This window comes from Ovis canadensis, chromosome 3 (genome assembly GCF_042477335.2).
Source record: "Ovis canadensis isolate MfBH-ARS-UI-01 breed Bighorn chromosome 3, ARS-UI_OviCan_v2, whole genome shotgun sequence".
NCBI classification, from domain to species: domain Eukaryota; kingdom Metazoa; phylum Chordata; class Mammalia; order Artiodactyla; family Bovidae; genus Ovis; species Ovis canadensis.
The window spans coordinates 210,836,402-210,864,280 of NC_091247.1; the positions used below are offsets into that span (position 1 = coordinate 210,836,402).

The 27,879-nt window shown below is 35.4% G+C and overlaps 2 protein-coding genes across 10 annotated transcripts in view; one reads left to right on the top strand and one right to left on the bottom strand.

Annotated features, from left to right (window-relative positions):
- Window positions 1-2,113, top strand: part of KLRK1 (killer cell lectin like receptor K1) — a 38,576-nt gene extending 36,463 nt beyond the window's left edge. For all 8 annotated transcript variants that reach the window (XM_069585693.1, XM_069585695.1, XM_069585691.1 and 5 more), the window contains one exon: window positions 1,195-2,113. In XM_069585693.1, the coding sequence (XP_069441794.1) occupies window positions 1,195-1,312 (118 nt within the window). In that variant the 3' untranslated portion in view covers window positions 1,313-2,113. The remainder of the gene's footprint in view (window positions 1-1,194) is intronic.
- LOC138437801 (natural killer cells antigen CD94-like) lies at window positions 173-27,879 on the bottom strand. Of its 2 annotated transcripts, none has more exons than XM_069585687.1 (7): window positions 27,605-27,789; window positions 25,754-25,849; window positions 23,094-23,192; window positions 22,535-22,606; window positions 21,787-21,938; window positions 20,761-20,888; window positions 173-403 (listed from the first exon to the last, which is right to left on the bottom strand). In XM_069585687.1, exons 2-7 carry the CDS (start codon window positions 25,845-25,847, stop codon window positions 379-381), a joined length of 570 nt encoding a protein of 189 aa, XP_069441788.1. In that variant the 5' UTR covers window positions 25,848-25,849; window positions 27,605-27,789; the 3' UTR covers window positions 173-378. The 2 variants fall into 2 exon arrangements, with proteins under 2 accessions (XP_069441788.1, XP_069441787.1); XM_069585686.1 differs by lacking the exon at window positions 173-403 and adding an exon at window positions 11,891-12,202 and having other exon boundaries at window positions 27,605-27,879.

Here is a 27,879-nt window from a genome sequence, read left to right on the forward strand (position 1 = left end):
CAGAAATAACTATAGAGATTAATAAGGCTTAGAGTCTTCAAAAGCTTCACACTTCAGAGATATAGATATAAATGAATGAAGTGTAATCCAGTGTAATCAGTACCCTCGTGAAATGTGATGAGAGTAGGTTGGGAAAGCAAACACAGAAACTGAAGAAGCATATGAAAAAAAGTGAGAAAAATTGAGGCTTTAATGTACATAGATTGAGACCAACTAAGATCAGTTACTAAAAAAAATCTTGATCTTTTTCCCCTACAATGGCTAGTTTTTGCTATATTAACAAAGTTTGTTCTTTTGTCTTTTTAAATACATATACTATCAAACCTTGTACTTTACATTTTCTCAATTTCACACTGATGTAGAATCATTACTCTTTCTTCAACTTTCAATTTCCTGCTGGTTCCTAGTAGAAAACAAACCACCATTTGTTACATTAATTATATAACTACAAAATATTCAAGATCCTAGGACAAAATAGATATATACATATAGCAATCTCTACACGGACTACCAGGCTTCCCAGGTAGCACTACTGGTAAAAAAAATCTGCCTGCCAATACAGGAGACTTAAGAGACTTGGGTTCAGTCCCTGAGTTGGGACGATCCCCAGGAGGAGAACACGGCAACCCACTCCAGTATTCTTGCCTAGAGAATCTCATAGACAGAGGAGCCTGGTGGGCTATAATTCATGGGTTTGTAAAGAGTCAGAGAGGAATGATATGACTTAGCATGCATGCACACACACTTGGATATGTATATTAGAGGATTTCACACTTTATTTTTATATTTTTACTGAGAAAAATTGCATATATCTGAAGATGATTGTTTATTTTTGCACAAAACGAGACATCTGCCAACTTCTAAATTGAATTCTGAATTCATTTCTAAGTATTTGTTTTAATTTTGTTTCTTTCATTTTGACTCACATACGTAGATGAAAAGATTTCAGACTTTTCAAATTGACAAATTTTTAATGTACAAAAAATAGTGACAAAATTTATAATAGAATGCAATTTTTACTGTTATTATCTTAGTTGGCCATATTTTGCATATCTATGAATTAAGAAAGAGCACACATGGCCTAAAATCTTCTAAAATGATATTATTTCAGTGTCTATATTTAAATATTATTTCTTGTTTGTATTTCTACATTAATAAAGCTGTGAATATAATTTGTCCTTGTCTCTAATCTAGACTAACAGTGGTTGAAATGCAGAATGGAACCTGTGCAGTCTATGGCTCAAGTTTTAAAGCTTATACAGAAAATTGCTTAACTCCAAACACATACATCTGCATGCAGAGAACTGTGTAAAAGCTTATAGTTAATAAAATATGAAGTATTCAAAGACTCAAAAGCCATTCGCCATACACTTCTTGAAGAAAACTTCAGAAGAAACTTCTATATAGTTACTGAATTTTTTCATGTATAGCACATAAAAAATTTTTGCAGGGAATAAAAACTAATAGATAAAAACAAAAAGGTACACATATACAATGGAGTAATACTCAGCTATAAAAAAGAACAAAACAATACCATTTGTTGGGCCTAGATGGGCCTAGAGATTGTTATACTGAATGAAGACAGAGAAAGAAAATTATTGTATGAAATAGCTTATTTTGGAATGTAAATAATAAATGACATAAATGAACTTATCTACAAACTAGAAACAGAATTACAGACCTAGAAAATGAATTTATGGTTACCTGGGAGTGGAAGGATACTTAACGGAGCTTGGGATTAACATGTACACACTGCTATATTTAGAATAAATAACCAACAAGAATCTACTGGTTGAAAAAATGGAAAGGGGACAAGAGAATGATATAGATGAGATGTGATTGGCCATGTGTTGATAATTTTTCAAGCTAATTGGTGACTCCATGGGGATTTATTACACTATTTATTCCAGTTTTGTGTATGTTTGAAATTTTCCATAATAAAAAGGGTTTTTGAATTTGTTTTTAAAATTAAAGCTTGATGGAGGGTATATGAGATTTCATTTAATTTTCTATATTTGAAATTTTCAAAGTGAAAGTTGAAAAATCAATAAATACACCCTCAAATCTTCAAAATTCCTCTATGAAGTTAATAAAGCATATGACATGTTTGGCAGAAGTTGAATTATTCCTTGCAATAAGAATATGGCACTAATTGCTACAAAACTTAGAATATAAACAGTTGAATTTGAAGGAGACTTACAAAGCTTCTAGGGAAAAATAACTCTACGCCTGAGTTGAAACCTGTAGAATGGCTATAAGCTGTCTGGGAAAATCATTTAGGGTACCAGAATTCTTGGCAAATGAAATGCTACATGCAAACATGTAGCTGTTAGAAGAGTCTGTGACTAGGGAAAGCTGGTTTGGTGGAAGCAGAATGATAGAGAACACGAGGAACATAAGATGTGGTGGAGAGAGAAGCAGAGTAATAACTAGTAATAACTTTTTATTTTATTCTCTATTCTCAGGGCAATTACTCTTTGTGTGTTTTATGAAGGGCATTAAGAAGTGGGCTGAACAGCATTTTAGGTGGAAATTAATATAAAATACCATGGGGAAAACTATTTATTTTCTACATAGCCAATCAAGGGCTGAGGAATGTCTTAGATCAACTTAAGTTTTCAAATCATTGCCTGAATTTGTATAATAGGCACCACCCAGAATTAAGGAAATGGCAACCCACTCCAGTATTCTTGCCTGGAGAATCCCGTGGGCAAAGGAGCCTGGCTAGCTACAGTCCATGGGGTCGCAAGAGTCAGACACGACTTAGTGACTAAGCCACCACCAACATTCAGGCATGTTTGCATTAAGATTTTATTAAAATTTTAAGTCATAAAAAGCATACAAAAAAGCACATATGTTAGCTTTGGAGAAATTAAGAAATTTAAATTGGGCTACTGAAACTAACAACAAAGAAGTTTTATGATATAGTGTATACAGTTTAGAGAAAGCACTGCTAAACGAACAATGGTAAAAACACTGTGGAAACTTAGAATTTAGTGAAAATGAAAACCCTAAGAGTAAAGCAACCACAGAAACTAGCTTTCATTCTGAGGGTTTTTAATAATCTTGGGGAACCTTAGTTTCTGTTTTAATGGTTGTGAAACAAGCCATAAAGTTCAGGGGCCACCTAACTAAAGGATTAAATACAAGTTTTCTTTCTAAACCTGGGACCTTCAAAGGCTGCAATCTCATATTGTTGCTGTTGTTTAGTCAATAAATCATTTCCAACTCTTTTGCAACCCATGGACTATAGCCTGCCATGCTCCTCTGTCCATGGGATTTCCCAAGTAAGAACACTGGAATGGATTGCCATTTTCTTCTCAGGGAGTCTTTCAGACCCAGGACCAAACCCGCGTTTCTTACGTCTCCTGCACTGGCAGACAGGTTCTTCACCACGAGCCACCAGGGAAGCCCAATCTCATATACTGAATAAGAAATAAAACTTGTATTTCAGGAAATAGTAACAATGACCTTTGCTAGTGAAGCAAATCAGAATATGTCACCCCAAATATGCCTCTTTGATATGAAAACCATTTTGAGCTAAAAATAATTAAGAAGTAACTTGAAATCACTACCTCAAATATATCTGCACCCTATTTTCCTAGCATGGTAATTCAAAAAACCAAGACATGGATACGACCCAAGTGTCTGTCAACCATCAAACAAATGAGGGCATAAAGAAAGTGTGATACATAAACAAGGGAATACTATTCAGGTATAGAGTGGAAGGAAATCTTATCATTTGCAGCATCAGTGGACCTGGAATAAGCCAGACACAGACAAACACTATATGATCTCAGTTCTACGTGGAATCTAAAAAAGCCAAATTCACAGAAACAAAGAGTTGAATCATGGTTGCCAAGGCTTAGGGGGAGGGAAAATGGGAAGATGTTGGTCACAGGTACAAATTTCCAATTATAAGGTGAATATGAATAAAACAGATAACTAATGAGAAGATATTGTATAGCACAGGGAATTCTACTTAATACACTGTGGTGACCTGAAGGGAAGGAAGTCTAAAAGGAAGGGGATTTATGTATATGTGTGGCTGATTCATTTTACTCTCCAGTAGAGACTAACAACATTGTAAAGCAACTATACTCTAATAAAATTAATTTTAAAAAGTAAAATAGAAAATATATAAGATGAATAAGTTCTGGGGATTTGCTATATAAGTTGGTTGCTAAAAGAGTAAATCTGAAATATTTTCACACCATAACAAAAAAAATTGGTGATTATATGGAGTGATACATGTGTTAACTAAGCTTATTGTAGTACCATTTCATAATATATGTGTGTAAAGCATCACATTTTACACCTTTAATGTATACAACATTATGTGTCAATTATATCTCAATAAAACCTGTGAGAGAAAAAAAAAAACTGTTGGTGGTTTCCTTTTATCATCTAAACAAAACAAAAAAACAAATGGAAACAGCAAATACAGAAAACAAAGTCTCTTTACTCTTCTTTTTTCCATGTAAAGTCAGGCTATAAACTCTCATTTGACTGAAAACAGACCCTTTTTGCCCACTGACAGCACCAGACAAATCTTAAATCTTATTTTATTACTTTCCTCCCAGATATTTACCTTCCAACAGTTTGCTGCCCTGGGGAGCTTAAAATTGTTTATCTAATATCTCTCTACAGATTTATTGTCCTTTGTGATGCTACATAACCTGCACTTCTAAATCCTCACTTTGAACAACTCTTCCATTTAGGTTTCCCCCAAGTGATGTGCATTGCACGTGTTAGCAAACTTTGCAAATGATGTGCATTGCATGTGTTAGCAAACTTTTTCTCTTGTTAGTCAGTGTTTGATTCAAGAGACCCACGTGAAAACCTAAGGTGGACAGTGGTCAAGTTTTGTCTTCCCTGCACTAGTCTTGACCTCTGATGAAAAGAGAAAGTAAAAATCTCCATTAAGCATTTGTAATCACAAATCAGCCCTCTTTTTTAGTTTATATCCCAAAGCCTGCCTGACAGCGAAGCCCAAGGGTATTGTATTCAAAAATTTATTTAAAGTGTTCACGGAGAACAATGGTCTGCCTACTAACAATACTAATATCTTCCAAAAGAAAGCAGCTTCAATCCACTTATCAAAAAATTTTGAAAAATTATCCTCCAGATTTCTTGGACAAAGACAAATATTTAAGAGGGGAAGTGGGGAATGATCTAAGAGGGGAAGAGAGAGAACAAATATGATAATATTTTAACATAGAAGTAGTCTGGATAAAGGATATATATGTAAGTGTGTGCATATACTTTTTCAGGTTTTTTTGTGTGTGTCAAAATGCAAAGCTAAAAGAAACAAACAAAAAAACCCTGCAGTCATCCTTGAAGTCCCTCTTTCTCTTTCATACCACATCTAATATATCAGTAAATCTGAACACTGCTCATATATACATCAGCCTTCATTTCTTATCACCTTTATTACTATCAGACCTGCTGCTATTGATGAATTGCCAAAAATTGATTTTCCTTAAAGATTTTTATTTTACCTTAATCTTTGAAAGATATTTTTACTGGATATGAAATATTATTTTGGTAGGGTTTTTTTTTTGTCATTTTCAAAGTGAAATAGCATTAAATTCTGCCTTCCCTTATTTCTGTTAACTGCTTGGATTACTGATGTTCTCTTTCTTTGGCTATTATTGGAATTTTTCTCTTCAACTTTGTTGTCAGCATTTTGACTATAATATGCCTTGTTATGGGCTTCCCTGGTGGCTCAGGGGTAAACAATCAGCCTGCAATGCAGGAGTCCCAAGAAACACAGGTTCCATCCCTGGGCCCAGAAAATCCCCTGGTGGAGGGCGTTGCAACCACTCCCGTATTCTTGCCTGGAGAATCCCATGGACAGGTTGGTGGGCAGCAGTCCATGGTCACAAAGAGTCAGACATGGCTGAAGAACTTGGCACATGTGCCTTGGTACGGTTTTGCTTTTGTTTATACTGACGTTTTGTTTTGTTGGGACGATGAGGGGCGAGGGGGGTGTTACTGGTTCTGTTCTTTTTCTACTCCTCAAGACTCTGGTTCTATATAAATTTGTCTTGTTGAGTGTGTGACCTATTTTGTTCTTCTATAGACCTGTTTTTCTTTTTCTACTTCATGTTGTCTCTGTGCTTGAGTTTGTGTATTTTTATATTGACCAGTCTTTGAGTTCACCAGTACTTTATTTTCCACTTCAAATTGATATTTAATTTATCCCCTGAGTTTGTTTTTTTTAATTTAATTTATTTATTTTGATTGGAGGCTAATTACTTTACAATATTGTGTTGGTTTTGCCATACATCAACATGAATCTGCTAGTGCTGTACATGTGTTCCCAATCCTGAAACCCCTTCCCACCTCTCCCCATACCATCCCTCTGGTTCATCCCAGTGCACCAGCCCCAAGCATCCTGTATCCTGCATCGAACCTGGACTGGTGATTCATTTCTTATATGATATTATAAATGTTTCAATGCCATTCTCCAAAATCATCCCACCCTCTCCCTCTCCCACAGAGTGCAAAAGACTGTTCTAGTCATCTGTGTCTCTTTTGTTCTCTCGCATACAGGGTTATCGTTAATGGCTTTCTAAATTCCATATATATGTGTTAGTATACTGTATTGGTGTTTTTCTTTCTCGCTTACTTCACTCTGTATAATAGGCTCCAGTTTCATCCACCTCATTAGAACTGATTTAAATGTATTCTTTTTAATGGCTGAGTAATACTCCATTGTGTATATCCCCTGAGTTTTTAATTTCAGATATTACAGCTTTAGAATCTCCATTAGGTTGTTTTTGGAGACAAAAAAAAAAATTCTGGTGATGTTCTTAACACATCTTAATTACATCTATTCCTGTCTATTTTTTAAAATAATTTTTAAACACATTTATCATAGTATGGGCTTCCCTTGTGGCTCAGCTGGTAAAGAATCCACTTGCAATGTGGGACCTGGGTTCAATCCCTGGGTTGGGAAGATCCCCTGGAGAAGGGAATGGCTACCCACTCCAGTATTCTGGCCTGGAGAATTCCATGGACTGTACATGACTAAGTGATATGGCTACTGGCTACTATCACAGTATAGAATTATTTAAAGTTCTAGTCTGGTAACACCACTTATGAACTGTTTGTGTATCTGACTTGTGTGTGTGTGTGTGTGTGTGTGTATAGACTGTTCTTGATTATTGCTAATATTTTCCTGCCTTTTTGGAAGTCTTGTGATTTTTTGATTGTATGTCAAATACCATGTATAAAACAACCACATTGGTCCAGATGATGTTAACTTTCACCATAAAGTGATTCATCTTTTAATTTTCTTTAAAGTGGATAGGCTGGGAATGTGTCACTTTAATTAGGGAATTAGAGGGATTAAGTTTGAGTAACACTTTAGTTGTGGGCTTCCCTGGTGGCTCAGGTGGTAAAGAATCTGCCAGCAAAACCTGGTTCAATCCCTGTGTTGGGAAGATGCCTTAATGAAGAGAATGGCAACCCACTCCAGAATTCTTGCCTGGAGAATCCCATGGACAGGGGAACCTGGTGGGCTACAGTCCATTGGGTCCCAAAGAGTCAGATATAACTAAGTGACTAACACTTTCATTTTCACAGTTATTTTATCTCTGTAATCTATGAGAAAGTCAGTTCTCTTATTTTCATTTCAATTACTTACCATCTTACTACACACAGCATCAAATTTTGGTAGATATCTTGAGGGTCTTACCAGTCATGTATGTGAGATCCTACTATTCTTGGACTTCCCTGGTGGTGCAGTGGATAGGAATCCACCTGCCAATTCAGGGGACACGGGTTTGATCCCTGATCCAGGAAGATTCCACATGCCCTGGAGCAGCTGAGCCTGTGCACCACAACTATTGAGCCCACAGTCTAGAGCCTGCAAGCTACAACTACTGAAGCTTATGTGCCTGAAGTCTGTGCTCCACCTCAAGAGAAGCCACCACAGTGAGAAGTTGGTGCACTGCAACTACACAATAGCCCCCACTCTCTGCAACTAGGGAAAGCCCATGTGCATCAGTGAAGACTCAGTACAACCAAAAATAAATAAAATAAATGTTTAAAACTCTGCTATTCTTCAGCTTTGTCATCCCACCTCCACTTTTAAACAGTAAAATCTCCAATTCTTTTTATGTGTGTGTGTTCTGAAGCTATGCCTTCCTTCTACTAAAGGACAAACTTGCTTTTTAACTTGTTTTTTAGCTATTCCCAGACCCATTGTCACAGGTGTGACCTTGGTGCAGGTCTCCAATCTTGGTTCACTACTCCATCCATGGTTTCTATATACTGTTTTTTGTTTGTTTATTGCCGGGGTTCAGCCCCGGTGGATCCAGGGAATTCGAAGGGTGGATGGAGTCGGGGAGGAGAGATTTATTTAATTAGAAATATAAGATTAGATTAGGAAAGAATAGTGTAGTAGGAAAATTAGTGGAGAAAAGAGGCTGAATAACTTGGGTTACGTGGAGAACTAATAAAACCTCAAGACAAGAGGTTTGCACCATCTACGTTAGGCTACTGGCACCCGTTTGAATAGTGGAGGGTGCCCCGCCTTGGGCTCCCTCTCACGTGGGTCTTAGAAGCCAGGGCAAGTAAGTAGACACGCAAGCCTCCATGCCCCAGATGGGAATTCAGCCAGAAAATAGAGTAAAGAAGACACGGGGTAACCAAGCTGCTTTGGTGAGAGAGGCCCAATAACTTTATTTTTTAAAAGGACTTTTATACCTTTCCCACAAACGATGTTGTGTACACTATCTTCTGGCCTTGGAGGCCTGTGAAACATTTTAAGACCCTCTTTTGATAAAGGCTGTTCAACCAGAAAACTTATTTTCCCTTGAAGTGTTTTTTCTTTATATTTCTAATCTATGTCAGCCTCAGAAAGTATCAAACAAAGTTACATTTTCAGGAAGCAAAGGTGCAGTAAGTTACAACAAGAAAGAACCAATTAGCTCAAAAGTCTGATGTGGTTAGTTTCAAGGCTACACTTGTTTTTTCTTACATTCTAACTATGTTAACAAATGTGCTCTCAGGTGCACAGTGGATAAGAGATATGGGAACTTAGCAACAAGCATTGGCTCAACAGTGAAATCTTACACCAGCACTACTCTAATAACTTTTAGAGTAATAACTTTTAAAGGCTTTATGTTTTAGGCTTCCCGTGCCTCTCACAGTTGAGGGGCTGTAAACAATCACATGCGTAGTTGTAAAAGTCCGGGTAAGGCAAGTTAGAGAGCCATCAGAGGGGTTTTTGGATTGAAACACTCTTATTATGCCCAGGAGACTTATTATCTAAAAGCTCTAAATTAACTTTTTCCTAAAAAAAGGTGGTGGGGGGACAGCGCCCTGTTAATGTCAGAAGAGTAGGTGAAAAGCATAATATAGTAAAGCAGGCAGACTCTGATTTTGGGGTTAGATGCTCAGGAAATTCCAGGGGGGGACCCCTGAAGCCTGATCCCCGCCTTTGTGTTTTGTCAGGCTTCCTTCCTCATGACCTTTGCCACGGGTGGGATTCCTCACGCTGACTCCTGGCAGTTTATAACTCTTTCTACTGGTTAGTCTTTGCTTCCTAAACAGTAGGAAAACTTTGGGGGGTTTCTCTTTTTTTTCCCCCTCAGAATCTTTTGACTTTGTTTCAAAGTCTTGTCTCAGTTTTATCTCAGACTTTAACAAATGGCTTGTGGGAAAGATGACAATTTGAGGATCTTCAAATCTCTAATATTGTCATTTTAGTCTATGTAACCACTGAAAGCTTTTCAGGTTCTCTTTCTTTGGTCGTAGGCTGTCTGCTTTGGCCAAGATCTGATCCACACACACAAAAACAGTAGCAACAGTGACAAATTGATAACTAATCCTCCCTATTCTGGAATTTAAACTAATTTAATGTGGGAGATCTGGGTTCCATTCCTCTGTTGAGAAGATGCCCTGGAGGAGGGCATGGCAACCCACTCTAGTATTCTTGCCTGGAGAATCCACATGGACAGAAGAACGTGGGCTACAGTTCATGGTGTTACAAAGAGTGCGACAAACTGAACAACTAAGCACAGTAATCCTTCTGTAGACCTTTAATGCCTTAAAAATGTATTTAAAAAAATTTTTTAAAGTCTTTCTTTTTCTGTTTTGACATTTTTTGTCTACATTATATCTGGAAGCAGAAATGTACATTTTGAGTCTCTGTTATATTACCATATCCTCCTTCATTTCACTGAGGCTTTCCTAGAATAACCATTTTAAAATTATTATTAAAATTGTGCCACTATATTTGTATGAACTAGAATTTTTATTTTGGTATATTTTTTAGAGAAATTGTGCTCCTTAGGTATCTAATAATTTTTGTCTGTGGCCCATGTCATCTGGCAGTTTTAGCAACCTTGTTTGTGATTGTGTATGGATTTGGATTCTCTGCTCTATCTTTTTTAAAAAATCAATTTTTATTGGAGTATAGTTGCTTTACAATGTTGTGTTGGTTTCCTCTGTACAGCAAAGTAATTCAGCTAAACATAAATATATATCCCCTCTTTTTTGGACTTCCTTCCCATTTAGGTAGGCTCTCAAATCTTGGGTGAATTTCAAGATTGAAAATACCCTAAAGAAGTCAAGAATTTCTCGCAGTTTTCAAAGATTTGTGTTTTCTGTTTTTTTTTTTTTCTTCCTCTAGGATTATATCAAACTGTTTTCCCCTTCCATCTCTGGGATTCAGTCACACTGATCTTCATTCCACCTGCAGTTTGGTTGTTTCTTTTTTGTCTCTGAAATACTCTTAACTCCCAGATCCTTTTCCTTTTTTTTTAAATAAAATTATTTATTTCTCAACTCTCCATATCAGGAAGTTCTTCACTAAATTCTCAGTCTAGATCAAATTCTTTGTTATAATCTGATAACTACTTTTTCACTTTTTCACTATTTTTCCCCCTTTCTAAGAACTTATTTTATTTACATTATGCATCTACCAATGTATCTGCCCTCTCATTTAGTTTGAAAGCTCTATGAAAGTAGACATAGTTCTTTGATTTGTACAAATGTGGATCTCCAGTCCTTAAAACTCTGTCCTGACCAGTGACAGGAAAAAAATTCTTGTTTTTGAATAAAATAAATACTATTTATTCCACTCTAGCTGAGACTATCCATTTTCATTCATTGTATTGATAATTTTTGTGGCTAACAAACTTTTAACATCTCCTGGCTCTCTATAACCACTTTTAAACCATTATTTTCTAGCTTATCAAAAATGCAATTTTTCTTTGAGATTCATTTTATGAGACAATTTTATCTTCTTCAGTTCAGTTCAGTCACTCAGTCATGTCCGACTCTTTGAGAACCCATGAACCGCAGCATGCCAGGCCTCCCTGTCCATCACCAACTCCCGGAGTCCACCCAAATCCATGTCCATTGAGTTGGTGATGCCATCCAACCATCTCATCCTCTGTTGTCTCTTTCTCTTCCTACCTTCAATTTTTCCAAGCATCGGGGTCTTCTTACTTAACTATTTCTCTGATAGATGACCATAATAAGGCAAAGAAAGAATTGTGTTTTATATAAAATTAAAAGCATAAGGCTAAAGTGATAAAATTTATTTTGAAAGTACTGGAAGACCTGAATAAAACTTGATTTATTTAGTATCTCTTTCCCAGTAATAGAGGAATTTCCTTCATACTTCTATCTCAATAATGTTCCCTCATATTTTTTATTTTCTCTATACTATCCAATGTTGAGCTTTCCCTGTGGGTCAGTGGTAAAGAATGTGCTTGGAATGCAGGAGACGTGAGTCTGATTTGTGGGTCAGGAGGATCTCTGGAGAAGGAAATGGCAGCCCACTCCAGTATTCTTGCCTGGGAAATCCCATGGACAAAGGAGCCTGGCAGACCACAGTCCATGGGGTCACAAAAGAGTCAAACACAACTTAGAAATTAAAAAGCAATTATCCAATGTTACTAAAATACTGTTTATTGTATCAATCCTGTTGCAAATTATGGATTAAAGTTAAAGAATAACATATAGACGTCAATGGTTAATGACATCTATTTTTAGATAAACACGTTTTTACATAGTTGAGGTCATCTCACTGGAAAATCTCAGGCACTTTATCTAATCTGAATATATTGTCTTCTTACAGATACAATAACCACTACTACGGCAATCTTCAGCAATTATCTGGCCGTATTTTATGTGTGCACATTTATTATTAGCATTCTCATGTCCTGGAAGTTGAAGCCTAGAAAACAAAATACTTTCCATTAAGTTCTGAAATTGCTTTATGTATCAATTGTACTTTTTAAATTCATAATACTTTGACATACTTATAAAAAAGTAGAAATATCATTTTCCCAGTTCTCTAATAATAAAATAATGAATATTTTGTCATCTGAAATTTAATATTAAATCTAGAATTGGGATGTTAATAATGCCTTCAATTCTGACTTTCATCTCTTGACCTCAGATAATTTCAAAGTATCTTCCATCTTCACAGGGGTCTACTATATTTTGTTTATACATTAGTGTTTTGGTAAACATTTTATTATATATAGAGTAAAAAAAAATTGTCATGAATCATTAATGACAATTCATTCTCTCCTGGGAAAATTTACCCCAGAGCAAACATCAGATTCCTCTTTACTAATAAGTCTAGAAAATAGTTTTAAAAGATTAAATATGTGGATATGTCAGTGAGAATCAGAGAAATTTATAAACATTTAAAGAAATAGATCACATAATTCCTGAAAAGGGGTATGCATTTACAGCAATTAGAAATGAATATATAATCACTCAGAATTTTAAGTAAATCCAAAATTTTAATTTAACACAAATTATGTTAGAAAATCATGTCTGTTAAAAATGGATATATTAGAAGAAATCTTGCATATTTTAGTCATAATATTTTATGGTAGAAATAATATTTTAATTTAGATTTTATTTTATTTACTTTTATATTATTAATTTTAGGCAAGCTACATGGCACACAGCTTAGTTCCCCAACCAGGGATCAAACCCATATGCCTTGCAGTGGAAGCACAGAGTCTTAACCACTGAACTACCAGGGAAGTCCTGAAATCACATTTTTAAATTAGATTCACCTATTTAAAATTTTATTTGACATTAATTTACTGTTAAGATCTGGGGTAGGAGAGGAAAGAGGAGGAGGAAGGAGAGATAACTTTATTTTCTTAAAGAACCATACATTTTTCACATGCTTAATTTATCAATTACTGTATTTTCACAACTACGCTATGATGTGGGTTCTATTATTCATCACATCTTATAGAAAATGGAATAGAAACCAAAGCAGAAAGTTTAGATAAAAGACTATGATCCTAATGGCAGAGCCAAGACATCAATCCAAGACACTTAAGAGCTTGCACTATCAATTACTTACTATATTTTAAACTGTGGAGCTTAAAACTGGGGAACAAGAGTATTGGCAGTTCAGTATTTCCCATGGTCTTGCTAAACTGGTTTTTACACAATTGTGTATGTGCACTAGTATATATTTTATATCTCCACTTCCAGATACCCTAATGAATCATGGGAATTGAGGCCCATAAATCCTTTTTTTGAGTGTAGGAAGTAGCTTGAATAAATATTAGTCATTCAGTCATGTCTGACTCTTTGTGACCCCATGGACTGTAGCCTTCCAGGCTACTCTGGCCATGGGATTCTCCAGGCAAGAATACTGGAGTAATTTGCCATTTCCTTCTCCAGGGGATCTTCCAGACCCAGGAATTGAATCCAGGTCTCCTGCATTGCAGGAAGATTCTTTACCATCTGAGCCATGATCCAAGCCAAAGGTTGAATAGAATTCATCAATAAAATTTAAGCCCATCCAGAACTCAAAATGTGTTCTTAATTGGAAATAGCTTTTTTGTAGATGCAATTAAGATTAGTGCCATGAGGTCACAAACATAGAGAACAGACTTATGGACATGGGGAGACAGGGAGAAAGGAGAGAGTAGGATGTATGAAGAGAGTAACATGGAAACTTACATTACCATATTTAAAATAGATAGCCAATGGGAATTTGCTGTATGACTCAGGGAATTTAAACTGGGGTTCTGCAAATATATAGAGGTATGGATGGGGAGGTAGATGGAAAGGAGGTTCAAGAGGGAAGGGACATTTGTATAGCTATGACTGATTCATGTTGATGTTTGGCAGAAACCAAGACAATTCTGTAAAGCAAATCCCCTTCAATTAAAAAATACATGCATTTACATTTATGTCTTTAATCCATTTTGAGTTCATCTTTGTGTATGATGTTAGGAAGTGTTCTAATTTCATTCTTTTACATGTAGCTATTCATGACATTGTACAGGAAACACGAATCAAGAATATCCCAAAGAAAAAGAAATGCAAAAAAGCAAAAAGGCTGTCTGAGGAGACCTTAAAAATAGCTGTGAAAAGAAGGTAAGTGAAAAGCAAAGGGGAAAAGGAAGATATACCCATTTGAATGCCGAGTTCCAAAGAATGGGAAGGAGAGATAAGAAATCCTTCCTCAGCGATCAATGCAAAGAAATAGAAGAAAACAACAGAATGGAAAAGACTAGATATCTCTTCAAGAAAATGAGAGATACCAAGGGAACATTTCATGCAAAGATGGGCTCAATAAAGGATAGAAATGGTAGGGACCTAACAGAAGCAGAAGATATTAAGAAAATGTGGCAAGAATAAACAGAAGAACTATAAAAAAAAAAAAAGACCTTCATGACCCAGATAATCATGATGCTGAGATCACTCACCTAGAGCCCGACATTCTGGAATGTGAAGACAAGTGGGCCTTAGGAAGCATCACTATGGACAAAGCTAGTGGAGGTGATGGAATTCTAGTTGAGCTATTTCAAATCTTGAAAGATGATGCTGTGAAAGTGCTGCACTCACTATGCCAGCAAATATGGAAAACTCAGCAGTAGCCACAGGACTGGAAAAGGTCAGCTTTCATTCCAATCCCAAAGAAAGGCAATGCCAAACAATGCTCAAACTACTGCACAATTGCACTCATTTCACGTGCTACTAAAGTAATGCTCAAAATTTTCCAAGCCAGGCTTCAGCAATACGTTAGCCATGAACTTCCAGATGTTCAAGCTGGTTTTAGAAAAGACAGAAGAACCAGAGATCAAATTGCCAACATCCACTGGATCATGGAAAAAGCAAGGGAGTTCCAGAAAAACAACTATTTCTGCTTTATTGACTATGCCAAAGCCTTTGACTCTGTGGATCACAATAAACTGTGGAAAATTCTGAACGAGATGGGAATGCCAGACCACCTGACCTGCCTCCTGAGAAATTTGTATGCAGGTCAAGAAACAACAGTTAGGACTGGACATGGAATAACAGACTGGTTTCAAATAAGAAAAGGAGTATGTTAAGGCTGTATACTGTCACCCTACTTATTTAACTTATATGCAGAGTACATCATGAGAAACGCTGAGTTGGAGAAAGCACAAGCTGGGATCAAGATTGCCAGGAGAAATATCAATAATATCAGATATGCAGATGACACCACCCTTATGGGAGAAAGTGATGAACTAAAGAGCCTCCTGATGAAAGTGAAAGAGGAGAGGGAAAAAGTTGGCTTAAAGCTCAACAGTCAGAAAACTAACATAATGGCATCCGGTCCCATTGCTTTGTGGCAAATAGATGGGGAAACAGTGGAAACAGTGGCTGACTTTGTATTTCTGGGCTCCAAAATCACTGCAGATAGTGATTGCAGCCATGAAATTAAAAGACACTACTCCTTGGAAGGAAAGCTATGACCATCCTAGACAGCATATTAAAAAGTAGAGACATTACTTTGCCAACCAAGGTCTGTCTAGTCAAGGCTATGGTTTTTCCAGTGGTCATGTTTGCATGTGAGAGTTGGACTATAAAGAAAGCTGAGTGCAGAAGAATTGATGCTTTTGAACTGTGGTGTTAAAGAAGACTCTTGAGAGTCCCTTGAACTGCAAGGAGATCCAACCAGTCCATCCTAAAGGAGATCAGTCCTGGGTGATCATTGGAAGGACTGATGTTGTAGCTGAAACTCCGATACTTTGGCCACCTGATGCGAAGAGCTGATTCATTTGAAAAGACCCTGATGCTGGGAAAGAATGAGGGCAAGAGGAGAAGGGGATGACAGAGGATAAGATTGTTGGATGGCATCACTGACTCAATGGACATGGGTTTGGGTGGACTCCGGGAGTTGATGATGGACAGGAACATTGGCGTGCTGCAGTTCATGGGGATGCAAAAAGCCGGACACAACTGAGTGACTGAACTGAACTGAACATTTAGGTCTTTAATCCATTTTGAGTTTATCTTTATGTATGGTGTTCAGTTCAGTTCAGTTTCTCAGTCGTGTCCGACTCTTTGCGACCCCATGAATTGCAGCATGCCAGGCCTCACTGTCCATCACCAACTCGTGGAGTTCACTCAAACTCACGTCCATCGAGGCGGTGATTCCATCCAGCCATCTCCTCCTCTGTCGTCCCCTTCTCCTCCTGCCCTCAATCCCTCCCAGCATCGGAGTCTTTTCCAATGAGTCAACTCTTCACATGAGGTGGCCAAAGTGTCGGAGTTTCAGCTTTAGCATCATTTCTTCCAAAGAACACTCAGGGCTAATCTCCTTCAGAATGGACTGGTTGGATCTCCTTGCAGTCCAAGGGACTCTCAAGAGTCTTCTCCAACACCGCAGTTCAAAAGCATCAATTCTTCAGCGCTCAGCTTTCTTCACAATCCAATTCTCACATCGCATCCATGACTACTGGAAAAACCATAGCCTTGACTAGACGGACCCTTGTTGGCAAAGTAATGTCTCTGCTTTTCAATATGCTATCTAGGTTGGTCATAGCTTTCCTTACAAGGAGTAAGTGTCTTTTAATTTCATGGGCTGAAGTCACCATCTGCAGTGATTTTGGAGCCCAGAAATAAAAAGTCTGACACTGTTTCCACTGCTTCTCCATCTATTTCCCATGAAGTGATGGGACCAGATGCCATGATCTTCGTTTTCTAAACGTTGAGCTTTAAGCCAACTTTTTCCCTCTCCTCTTTCACTTTCATCAAGAGACTGTTTAGTTCCTCTTCACTTTCTGCCATAAGGGTGGTGTCATCTGCATATCTGAGGTTACTGTGTATGGTGTTAGGAAGTGTTATAATTTCATTCTTTTACATGTAGCTATCCAGTTTTCCCAGCATCACTTATTGAAAAGGTCATCTTTACCCTATTGTATATTCTTGCCTCCGTTGTCAAAAATAAGATACCCATAGGTGCATGGATTTATTCCTGGGCTTTCTGTCTTGTTCTGTTGGCCTATGTTTCTGTTTTTGTGCCAGTATTATACTGTCTTGATGACTGTCACTTTGTAGTATAATCTCAAGTCTGGAAGGTTGATTCCTCCAGCTTCATTCTTCTTTCTCAAGACTACTTTGGCTATTTGGGTTTTTTTGTGTTTCCATATGAATTGTGAAATTTTTTGTTCTAGTTCTCTGAAAAATACCATTGGTAATTTTATAGGGATCACACTGAATCTGTATATTGCATTTGGCAATATAGTCATTTTCACAATATTGATTCTTTCTACCCAGGAACATGGAATATCCCTCCATCTATTTATGTCATCTTTGATTTATTTCATCAGTGCCTTATAATTTTCTGTATACAGTTCTTTTGTCTCCTTCAGTTCAGTTCAGTTCAGTTGCTCAGTCGTGTCTGACTCTTTGTGACCCCATGAACCACAGCATGCCAGGCCTCCCTGTCCATCCTTGGGTAGGTTTATTTCTAGATATTTAATTCTTTTTGTTGCAATTGTGAATGGGATTGATTCCTTAATTTCTGTTTCCGACTTTTATTGTTAGTATATAGGAATGTAAGTGATTTCTGTGTATTGATTTTGTATCCTGTGACTTTTCTAAATTCACTGATTAGCTCTAGTAATTTACTGATAGTATCTTTAGGACTTTCTATGTATAATATCATGTCATCTGCAAACAGTGAGAGCTTTGCTTCTTTTCTGATCTGGATTCTTTTATTTCTTTTTCTTCTCTGATTGCTATAGTTAGGACTTCCAAAACTAAGTTGAATAATAGTGGTGAGAGTGGACACCCTTGTCTTATTCCTGATCTTAGGAGGAATGCTTACAGTTATTCACCATTGAGAGTTATGTTTTCTATGAGCTTATCATATATGGTCTTTACTACATTGAGGTAGGTTCCTTCTACACCCATCTTTTGAAGAGTTTTAATCATAAATGGGTATTAAATTTTGTCAAAGGCTTTTTCTACATCTATTGAGATTATTATATGGTTTTTATTTTTCAATTTGTCAACATGGTGTATCATATTGATTGATTTGTGTATATTGAAGAATCCTTGCATCCCTGAAATAAACCAAACTTGCTCAAGGTGTATGATCTTTTTAATGTGTTGTTGGATTCTGTTTGCTAGAATTTTGTTGATGGTTTTTGCATCTTAAAAATGGGTTAAAGGACTAAATGTAAGACCAGAAACTATAAAACTGTTAGAGGAAAACATAGGCAGAATACTCGATGACATAAATCAAAGTAAAATCCTCTATGACTCACCTTCTAGAATAATGGAAACTAAAACAAAAGTAAGCAAGTGGAACCTGATTAAACTTAAAAGATTTGCACAGCAAAAGGAAATTATAAACAAGGTGAAAAGATAACCCTCAAAATGGGAGAAAATAATAGCACATGGAACAATTGACAAATGATTAATTTCCAAAGTATACAAGCAACACATACAACTCAATACCAGAAAAACAAACAACCCAATCAAAAAGTGGGAAAAAGACCTAAATAGACATTTCTCCAAAGAAGACATAGAGATGGCTAACAAACACATGAAAAGATGCTCAACATCACTTATTATTAGAGAAATGCAAATCAAAACTACAATGAGATATCACCTTACACTGGTCAGAATGGCCATCATCAAAAAGTCTACAAATAATAACTGCTGGAGAGGATGTGAAGAAAAGGAAAGTTCTTGCCCTGTTGGTGGGAGTGTAAATTGATACAGCCATTATGAAAGGAGGTATGGAGTTTCCTTTAAAAACTAGATATAAAACCACCATATGACCCTGCCTTCCCACTCCTAGGCATATACCCTGAAGAAACCAAAATTGAAAAAGACACATGTACCCCAATATTCACTACAGCACTATTTATAATGGCTAGAACATGGAAGCAACCTAGATGTCCATCAACAGATAAATGGATAAAGTAGTGGTACATATACACAATGGAATATTACTCAGCCATAAAGAAATGCATTTGAGTCCATTCTAATGAGGTGGACAAACCTAAAGCCTATTATACAGAGTGTAGTGAGCCAGAAACAGAAAGATAAATATTTCATACTAACACATATATACAGAATCTAGAAAGATAGTACTGAAGAATTTATTTGCAGGGCAGCAATGGAGAAACAGACATAAAGAACAGACTTACAGACATGGGGAGAGTGGAGGAGAGGGTGAGATGTATGGAAAGAGTAACATGGAAACTTACATTACCATATGGAAAATAGATAGCCCATGGGAATTTGCTGAATGTCTTAGGGAACTCAAACAGGGTCTCTGTATCAACCTAGAGGGGTGTGATGGGCAGGGTGATGGGAGGGAGCTTCAAGAGGGAGGGGATATATGTATACCTATGGCTGATTCATGTAGAGGTTTGACAGAAAAATTCTGTAAAGCAATTATCCTTAATTAAAAATAAATAGATTTGTTTTTAAATTTTAATAGATAAATTAAAAATAGAAAAAAATGACTTCTATCATGATGAAACCATATTGGATTTTACCCTAAATCCAATAAGAATATCCTTATGGGAGAGCAACATACACAGAGAGATGCAGAGAAGGAGCAAAGGAAGTTGGAGGTATAGACAGTTTTCTCTTTGTACCCAGGATGTGGAGAGTGGGGAGATTCATCTAGAATACCCAACATATCATAGTCCACAGATACTCAAATCCCAGGCAGTCCTCTGTGTCTACATGGTTGATTGAACTTGAGAATTCAGAACCCACAGATACAGAGGGCTGACTTGTCTTTAAATGATGCCAAGGATTGGCAGAATATCTTGTATTTTCATGAAAATTTACTGTATTTCTTTTATACAGTAACATTTTTATAAACAAGTTCCACAGTATTTACAGAACAAAAAATTGTTTTAATCATCAACAACAGTTAGCTTTCTCTCTGGAAAAGTTTAGCAAGCTCCTTCAGACAAAGGATCTTTCCAGTAAAGAACCAATTCTACCAAGATCTTGATTTCAAACCTCTGTTCCCTCTGCTTGAGAGAATAAATTTCTGTTGTGTTAAGCCACCCAGTTTGTAGTGATTTTTTTATGACAGCAAACTATACAAAGTACACTAGGTGAGTCCTAGAGAATTAGACAGCACATTTTAAGAAAATTTCAATACATGCACATCTTTCAGTCAGACAAACTACACTGAAATTAAAATGACAAATCTGAAGCATACTCACTTTGTCATCTTATGCAAATTTATTTATTCAATTGCCTTTTATTAAACTGCAAAATAATTATACTTCAATAAGCAATTTCAATGAGCTTTGAAAGGAACATATTTAACTTAGTATAGTATTTAGTATGTTACTAAGTATTTTACGCCTTGCTTTCCATCTTTCCTATCTTTTACTTATTGATTTCTTACAGGTGCGTCTGTTATAAATGCTACCCAGATCCACATTAAATATTTCTATATGGAAGAAAATAATATTGTTTGGTACTGAAATTTTAAAACAGCAAGAGACTTACTTGTTCAGGGTAAGTTTTGTATCATCTAGCCAAACCCAGTTCAGTCGTTTATTGTTGTAGTATAAACTAATTGAAAACTTTTCTTTTTGCAAACCACATTGCATTTTTGACAATTTTCTTATAAAATTCTGCAGAGAGAAAGAGGAAAGTAAATAAAAAAGTGGAACTTTTCTTGCAAAAGAGGAATATAATAGTTTAAATATGCATATTTTACTTCTCTTTGGATTCTCTCTTCTTTATATTGAAAGAATCTGGAGGGATTAACCCTAAACTCTTCAGCCATAACCTGGATGCTCAGAGCTAATAACTTAGTCACTGAGTATTTTTTTGGTACATATTTTATTCTAGTCATTTTCTTAAGTCATGAGTTGTAAAAGTAAGCATAAAATCTTAAAACTGTAGTTGCTCAAATTAGGCACTGAAAAAATGAATAATATTCATTGACTTATGTAATAAGCAGTAGTGACACATGGTAGAAGAACAGAAATACAGGATTGAAGGAGAGAAATAATTAACAGGAAATTTAAACAGATTTTAGTGAACTAAGGATGTTTTCCAAGTGGATCGTTTAGTAAGCTAAAATCTTAAAACAAGATGTATTAACTGAGAGATGATAGTTTGGGATAGGAGGTAGAGGAAATAAAATTTGTCACAGGTAAACAGAACAAGGACATAAAAGAGCATAAGGGGACCATGATCAATCTCAATAACTTCAATACAGTTGGAGACCATGGCACACTTTCCTTAGAACAGCGTGATGGAGTGTCCCTAACAACAGAAGAAGATAGAGAAACAGGCAGAAATCAGAGTACAAGTGATCTTGTCTACATTTTACTTAGACTTTACCCCAAGTGCTAGAGGAAAACCACTCAGGTTTTACTGAAGTACACATTCAAAATTACAAATTGCAGAGAGTCTGGTGACTACAGTATGGAAAGTAATTCAGAAGAATACAAAACCTTAGTGATTGTTGTCATCCTAAAATTTTCTGATACCAAAATTTATAAAACAAAATCTTGTCCTTACCATCTCTTCTTCAGAATTCAACTTAAGAAATTCAGAATGTAAATTAGTGCAATAATGGTGACATTCTTTCCAAGGAAAACTGTTTCTTGAAAAATAGTAGCAGTTTTCTCCATACTGATGCCAGTTGCTTGAACAAGTATGGTATTTCCAAACTATTAAAAATTTAAAATATAACTGAATTATTTCCATCAGTGCAAATCACGTCTGTAGGTTGACATAGCAAATCTACCATCTACAAGCAAAAACACTTTTTTATTTTTACATTATAGGTTGTGTGCACTTAAATTTAGTGTTAAATTTATCTTAAGTTAATAACTCAGTTCATTGAAAACATTTAGAGTCATAAGCTGTATATTAGGAAATAATTTTTAATGACAAAATTAGAAATGTGTCAGGAAACCTATCCAGTGTATATGACTATTAAAATTATCAACATAATATTCTTTCTTTGTTTTCACATGAAAATAAAATATGTATATAATTATCTTTAAAAAGCTGTAAGTTTCAAAAATAAGACAATAAGAAATACATAAATGAAATCATATAGATGAGCCCCAAAATGATGATACCTTATGGAAATATTTTATTTAACTTCAGGTTGTCATTTAATAGTGCCATCATCATTTGAGTCTTAATAGATTTGACATATATATATTTACACATATCCAGTTACATGCATTAAACAAAAGTTAATTGTCTCTTATCACTTGCAAATAAAATTATAACTCAGGGACTCAACCAAAATTACCTGTTTTATTTGTTTCCTTGTTGGAGGAGCTATTTCCTGGACATCCTTCTGGTTGAAATGGCTTTTTATTCACTGAAGAGAACTCAGAAAGGTCAGTTTTAAACTCAAAAAGAAAAATGTGACACATTTTTATAGGTAAAACATTGTGCTAAATTCAGAGCTACAAAAAATGATGAATGAAGCATTATTTACTTCAAAGAACTTAAATGTAATAAAGTCATAATCATAAAATCGAATTATAGTACACATACAACAAGTTTACACAGCCATAAATCAAAGAAGAAAGAAATATTGTTCTGATAACAGTGTAAGAAAGCTTTTTCACAGAGAAAAAAAAAATTTAAAGGTATTTCTGGTAAAGGAAACATGAGAACAAATAGTAAGGCAGTATGTAATGTTCTCGATACGCTTAAAAATGGACATTTTTATATGTCTCTAAGAAATTAACTTTTGTGCAGAGAATATTTACTTTGTTAAGAAATAGAGCTGATCAAAATGATGTATTATCTTCAACATATTTCACTATGTGAATAATGAAATATTTCATATTTTGACTCACACTCAGTGACCAAGTATCCAACAGACAGAAGAAGCCCCAGGCAAATGATCCACAGAGACACAGCAACATATTTCCATAAAGAATGTGGAATAGGGTGACCTATATAGAGAGAGATGAATACATCTTGTAACATCAACGTTAAATGTTTATTCAGAGTTCTGCTTCTGTTTTAGGTGCAGTAAACTCTACAGCAATGTAGCTCACATCCTAAAAATAGAGAAAAGGAAGGCAATCTACAAAATCATAACTCATATTGAGGGAATGAGGCAGCTGAACTGATAAAGTGATCAGGTGATCTGAATTCTAAAGAGATAAAGCCCCGATTTTACGGAAAGACAGCACGCAAACTCTACTTCACCTTTGGCAAAGCATAGGAGGAAAAGTGGCAGCCATATGAGAGTGAAGAATTTCAACAAATCTTCAAGGCTAAAAGCAGACTTTAAGGCAGAGGAATCAGAGATCAAACTGTCAATATCTGTTGTATCATAGAAAAAGCAAAGTGTTCCAGAAAAACATCTACTTCTGCTTCATTGACTAAACTAAAGCCTTTGACTGTATGAATCACAACAAACTGTAGAAAATTCTTAAAGAGATAGGAATACCAGATCACCTTACCAGCCTCCTGAGAAACCTATAAAGCTATGACAAACCTAGATAGTGTATTAAAAAGCAGAGGCATTACTTTGCCGACAAAGGTCCATCTAGTCAAAGCTATGGTTTTTCCAGTAGTCGTATGGATATGTGAGTTGGACCACAAAGGCTGAAGGACTATGAACTGATGCTTTCAAATTGTGGTGATGGAGAAAACTTTTGAGAGTCCCTCAGACAGCAAGGCGATCAAACCAATCAGTTCTAAAGGAAATCAATATGCATTGGAAGGACTGATGATGAAGCTGAAGTTTCAATACTTTGGCCACTTGATGCAAAGAGTAGACACATTGGAAAAGACCCTGATGCTGGGAAAGACTAAAGGCAAGAGGAGAGGGGTACAACAGAGGATGAGATGGTTGGATGGCATCACTAACTCAATAGACATGAGTTTGAGCAAGCTCCAGAAGGTAGTGAAGCACAGGGAAGCCTGGCGAGCTGCAGCCCATGAGGTCGTGAAGAATCAGACACAACTTAGCTACTAAAAAACAAGCCCACCCTATACCCTGCATTGGCAGTAGGCAAAAGCCATCTGCTTCTAGAGAAGAGACAGAAAACCAGCTTCTTCCCAAAATCCTGAAATTGTACAAAGCAGAAGACCTTAGCTGGGGCAGAGAGAAGAAACTTCCTCACACATAAAATCCACCAATACAGGATACATGCCACAGAGGAAGGGACAGAAAATCCACCTGTTGTCATCAGAAAAAGAAAAGGTCTGGGTCTTTTCGGCTAAAAATTGATTTCCATCAATTACATACTCTAATCTCCAGAACATTTAACCATCATGTCTCTGTTTATATTTTTATATTGGGTATAAGCATGAAACTTACCTTGTGGAGTTTTTTGGTAATTGATTTCCATCTGTGAAAGAACTATAAAGTTCTTTCACAGTGAAAATCTAAGAAGCTTTGTTAGGTAAAAATAAACTTAAAAAGACATGATAATGACTCTAAGTCATTCTATTTGATCCATGGCAAAATATGAACTGTGGTGAAGTATGTCATTTTATACATACTTATGCACATACATACAATTAATAATATCATTAATAAAGTTTTCCCAAACCAGTAGATTTCCCCATACAAATCTATTAGTAACTGCATTGATAAGAAGTATAGACACTGGTAAGATGAATTGTTCATCAGAATTTTAAAAAGAAAACAATTTCTGAATCTATAAAAGCAGAGTGTATTAGATATTAAGGGGTCTTTAAAAATTTGTTAAGAATATATTAAGCAAAATTTAAAAATACTTCTTTATTAACCTCATGGTGAGTCTGTATATCATAAACCGTATTGTAGTAATTAACAATCTAAAAAAACTGGAAATAATCAATTGAGGTCCTTGTTAAAATAATACATCTTAGCCAAAGTACTGAATATCCATTTTATGTAAGACAAAATAGAACTAGCACACTGATACACAGCTCACTTCTAATCATTCCACATATTGATTTAAAACATATGAAGACTGCAAATTAGCAACAGGAAAAGTACAAATGAAAGCAAATTTTAAATGATAAGAAGATATATCATTGAACTCCATATAATCATATGCACCAGTAAAGTAATAACATTGGCGTTTATGTATCAAGAAGCATGGCACTTGAGAAAGTATACTTTGAACACTCTATGCCAGCAAATACACAAACCAGGAAAACAAGAAAAATAGTCCCTGAATCACAGCAACTGTGTTTGAATAATGAAATTATCTCTTCATTTGCTCACTTCTCTATTTCTCAAATATCCTACTATATAGTGTTGATATCTTAAATGATAGGAAGTGATAAACAACATGTTTCGATCCTCAAACATTTCACTCATTCTAAAAATGCTGATATTATGTTTACAACATAGTTACAGTGATGACTCTCATGGGGAAAAATATAGTCTTCCCTCAAAAGCACTTATTTTCCTTGTTTAGTAAGAGAAAAAAATTTAGCTCATGTGTGTGTGCATGTGAGCCTGATAATGAATAATTCTGTATATTTTTAAGTAGAAAACATGAAAGACCTTTTCTCTTGGTAGTTTCAAGTCTTTGCCTCTTCTGTGGCTGAGATGATGGTTGAAATGGCCAATTGGAGTAAGTTACAACTTCTTCACTCATTACTGAAAGGCAGAGATACAAGAAAATGAACCAAAAATTGCATTTTAAATTCATGTAAATTGTGAAATCCATAAGTAAAATTGGTATTGAATAAAATGATATTGGGAATGAATTTGAATAACTATTGATTGATTAGAATATAATTACAAATATGAAAATATTTTAAGAATGAAGAAATATTAATTTTTAACTGTTACTTAATGAGTTGGTAGGACTTCTCAAGTGGCTCAGTGGTAAAGAATCCACCTGCCAATGCAGGAGAAGCAGGTCTAATCCCTGGGTCAGGAAGATCCTTTGGAGGCTGAAATGGCAACCCACTACAGTATTCTTGCTGGGAAAATCCCCTGGACAGAGGATCCTGGGGAGCTGTAGTCCATGGGGTCACAAAGAGTTGGACACAGCTGAGCGACTTAGCACATATGCAAAGTAGTTGCTATGGTATATTATTTTTGGCCTTTTAAATATTGCCTATTCACAATTGCAAATCTGTTACTATCATTTATTTATAAGTAAAAATGCAAAAGATGATCTGATGCCTTTACTGAATTCTTTCGACTAAAATTTATCCTTATAGCTTGGCACTTCCATTCTTTCACAGTTTCACCTGCTCCTGCTTTCTTTCTAGTCTCATCTTTCAACGCAATATATTTTCATTTTCCCCATAATTCCGCTGACACGTTTGTTCTTTCTCAACATACCACAAGCACGTCTCCAGTTTCAATGTTTTGCTCAAATTCTTCCTTCTCAAGTACATTTTCCTCCTCTATTTGCTCATAATGAATCTGTAGACCAAATTCTACCACCTTTAATAAAATTTCCAGATCCTCCAATAACAATTCATCTTTTTCCATTTTTTCTCATTATTTTTCACTTGTCACCATCCAATTAGTTATCTCCTTTTACCTTATCTTTCATTAATGTCTCCCCAACATATTTTTAATATAAATTTATTTATTTTAATTGGAGGTTTATTACTCTACAATATTGTGTTTGTTTTGCCATACATCAAATTTCTTGACACATCTTATTAACCTTTGTTACTGCTGTAATTGTTTATTAGATTTATATATGAAGTATAAAAAGTAAGTGTGTATTAAACTTTAATTTGAAAAAATTTGAAAAATATTTTTCATGATTAAACATTTTAGAAAATTTCATAGGAATCTTTATGAAAAATTTTTATGCCCTTACTAAAGGATAATATATCCAATTTATGCATAGTTTAATTATGTCTAATTATGCTTTACCCTGGTAGAATTTTATATTTCCTCATTTATTTTCTCTAAACCTCAAATTTATACCAATTAATAATGTCAAGGTATCATAAACTGTGAAATTAAATAGTATCAGTGATAATAATAATGTCATATTAAATAGTATCAGTTAAATTACTAAAATTAGATAATAATTAGAATCACTTCCTTATTCCAATTCATCTGATTTCTCTTATAGCATCACTCTTTTCTTCAATTCTTTCTCCCTTCCTTTCTTCTCTGTTCTGTTTCCCCACTCTGTCACTCACACTTTTATTTCCTTTACTTCCAAATGATATTTATAGAGATATATAAATGTGCATATATATATGATTGAAAATTATATATAATCATATAAAATTATATTATTTTAAAAACATATCTATATATTGATATACAAGTTTGTTTTTGCATCTATAACTTTAGTTTCTTTGATCCAAATTCCCTCAAAATTCCAAAAATACATGTTGAGAAACAATAGAAATCTGGGAAATTAACAAATACCTGATTTTTAGAAGACAGCGTCTGAACTTTTGCAGAGTCTGTGTATATATCCTCGGAAGAAGAAATCTTATCTTTTATCACAGCAGTTTGAATTTAAGAATTTTGATTATCAAGAGCCCAGAAAATAAGCCAAGAAAAGAAATACACAGGCTAATAATGCCTTTGCCTGTTGTATGAGAGACTCTGACAGGTGAGAGCAGAATTCAAGAATAAGAGTGCTCTGGATGTAGCCACACAGGAAACTGTTTTACTGCTGCTCAATTTAGCTCTGTATC

Bases quoted from the DNA above. Each gene is read 5' to 3' on its own strand.
- LOC138437801 (XM_069585686.1), bottom strand. From the start codon at position 25,847: ATGAGTGAAGAAGTTGTAACTTACTCCAATTGGCCATTTCAACCATCA. The intron at 23,193-25,753 runs GTCTTTCATGTT...CTCTCTATATAG, and splicing joins TGAAACTACCAAGAGAAAAG to GTCACCCTATTCCACATTCT. The intron at 21,939-22,534 runs GTAATTTTGGTT...AATTTTTAATAG, and splicing joins CAAGGAAACAAATAAAACAG to TTTGGAAATACCATACTTGT.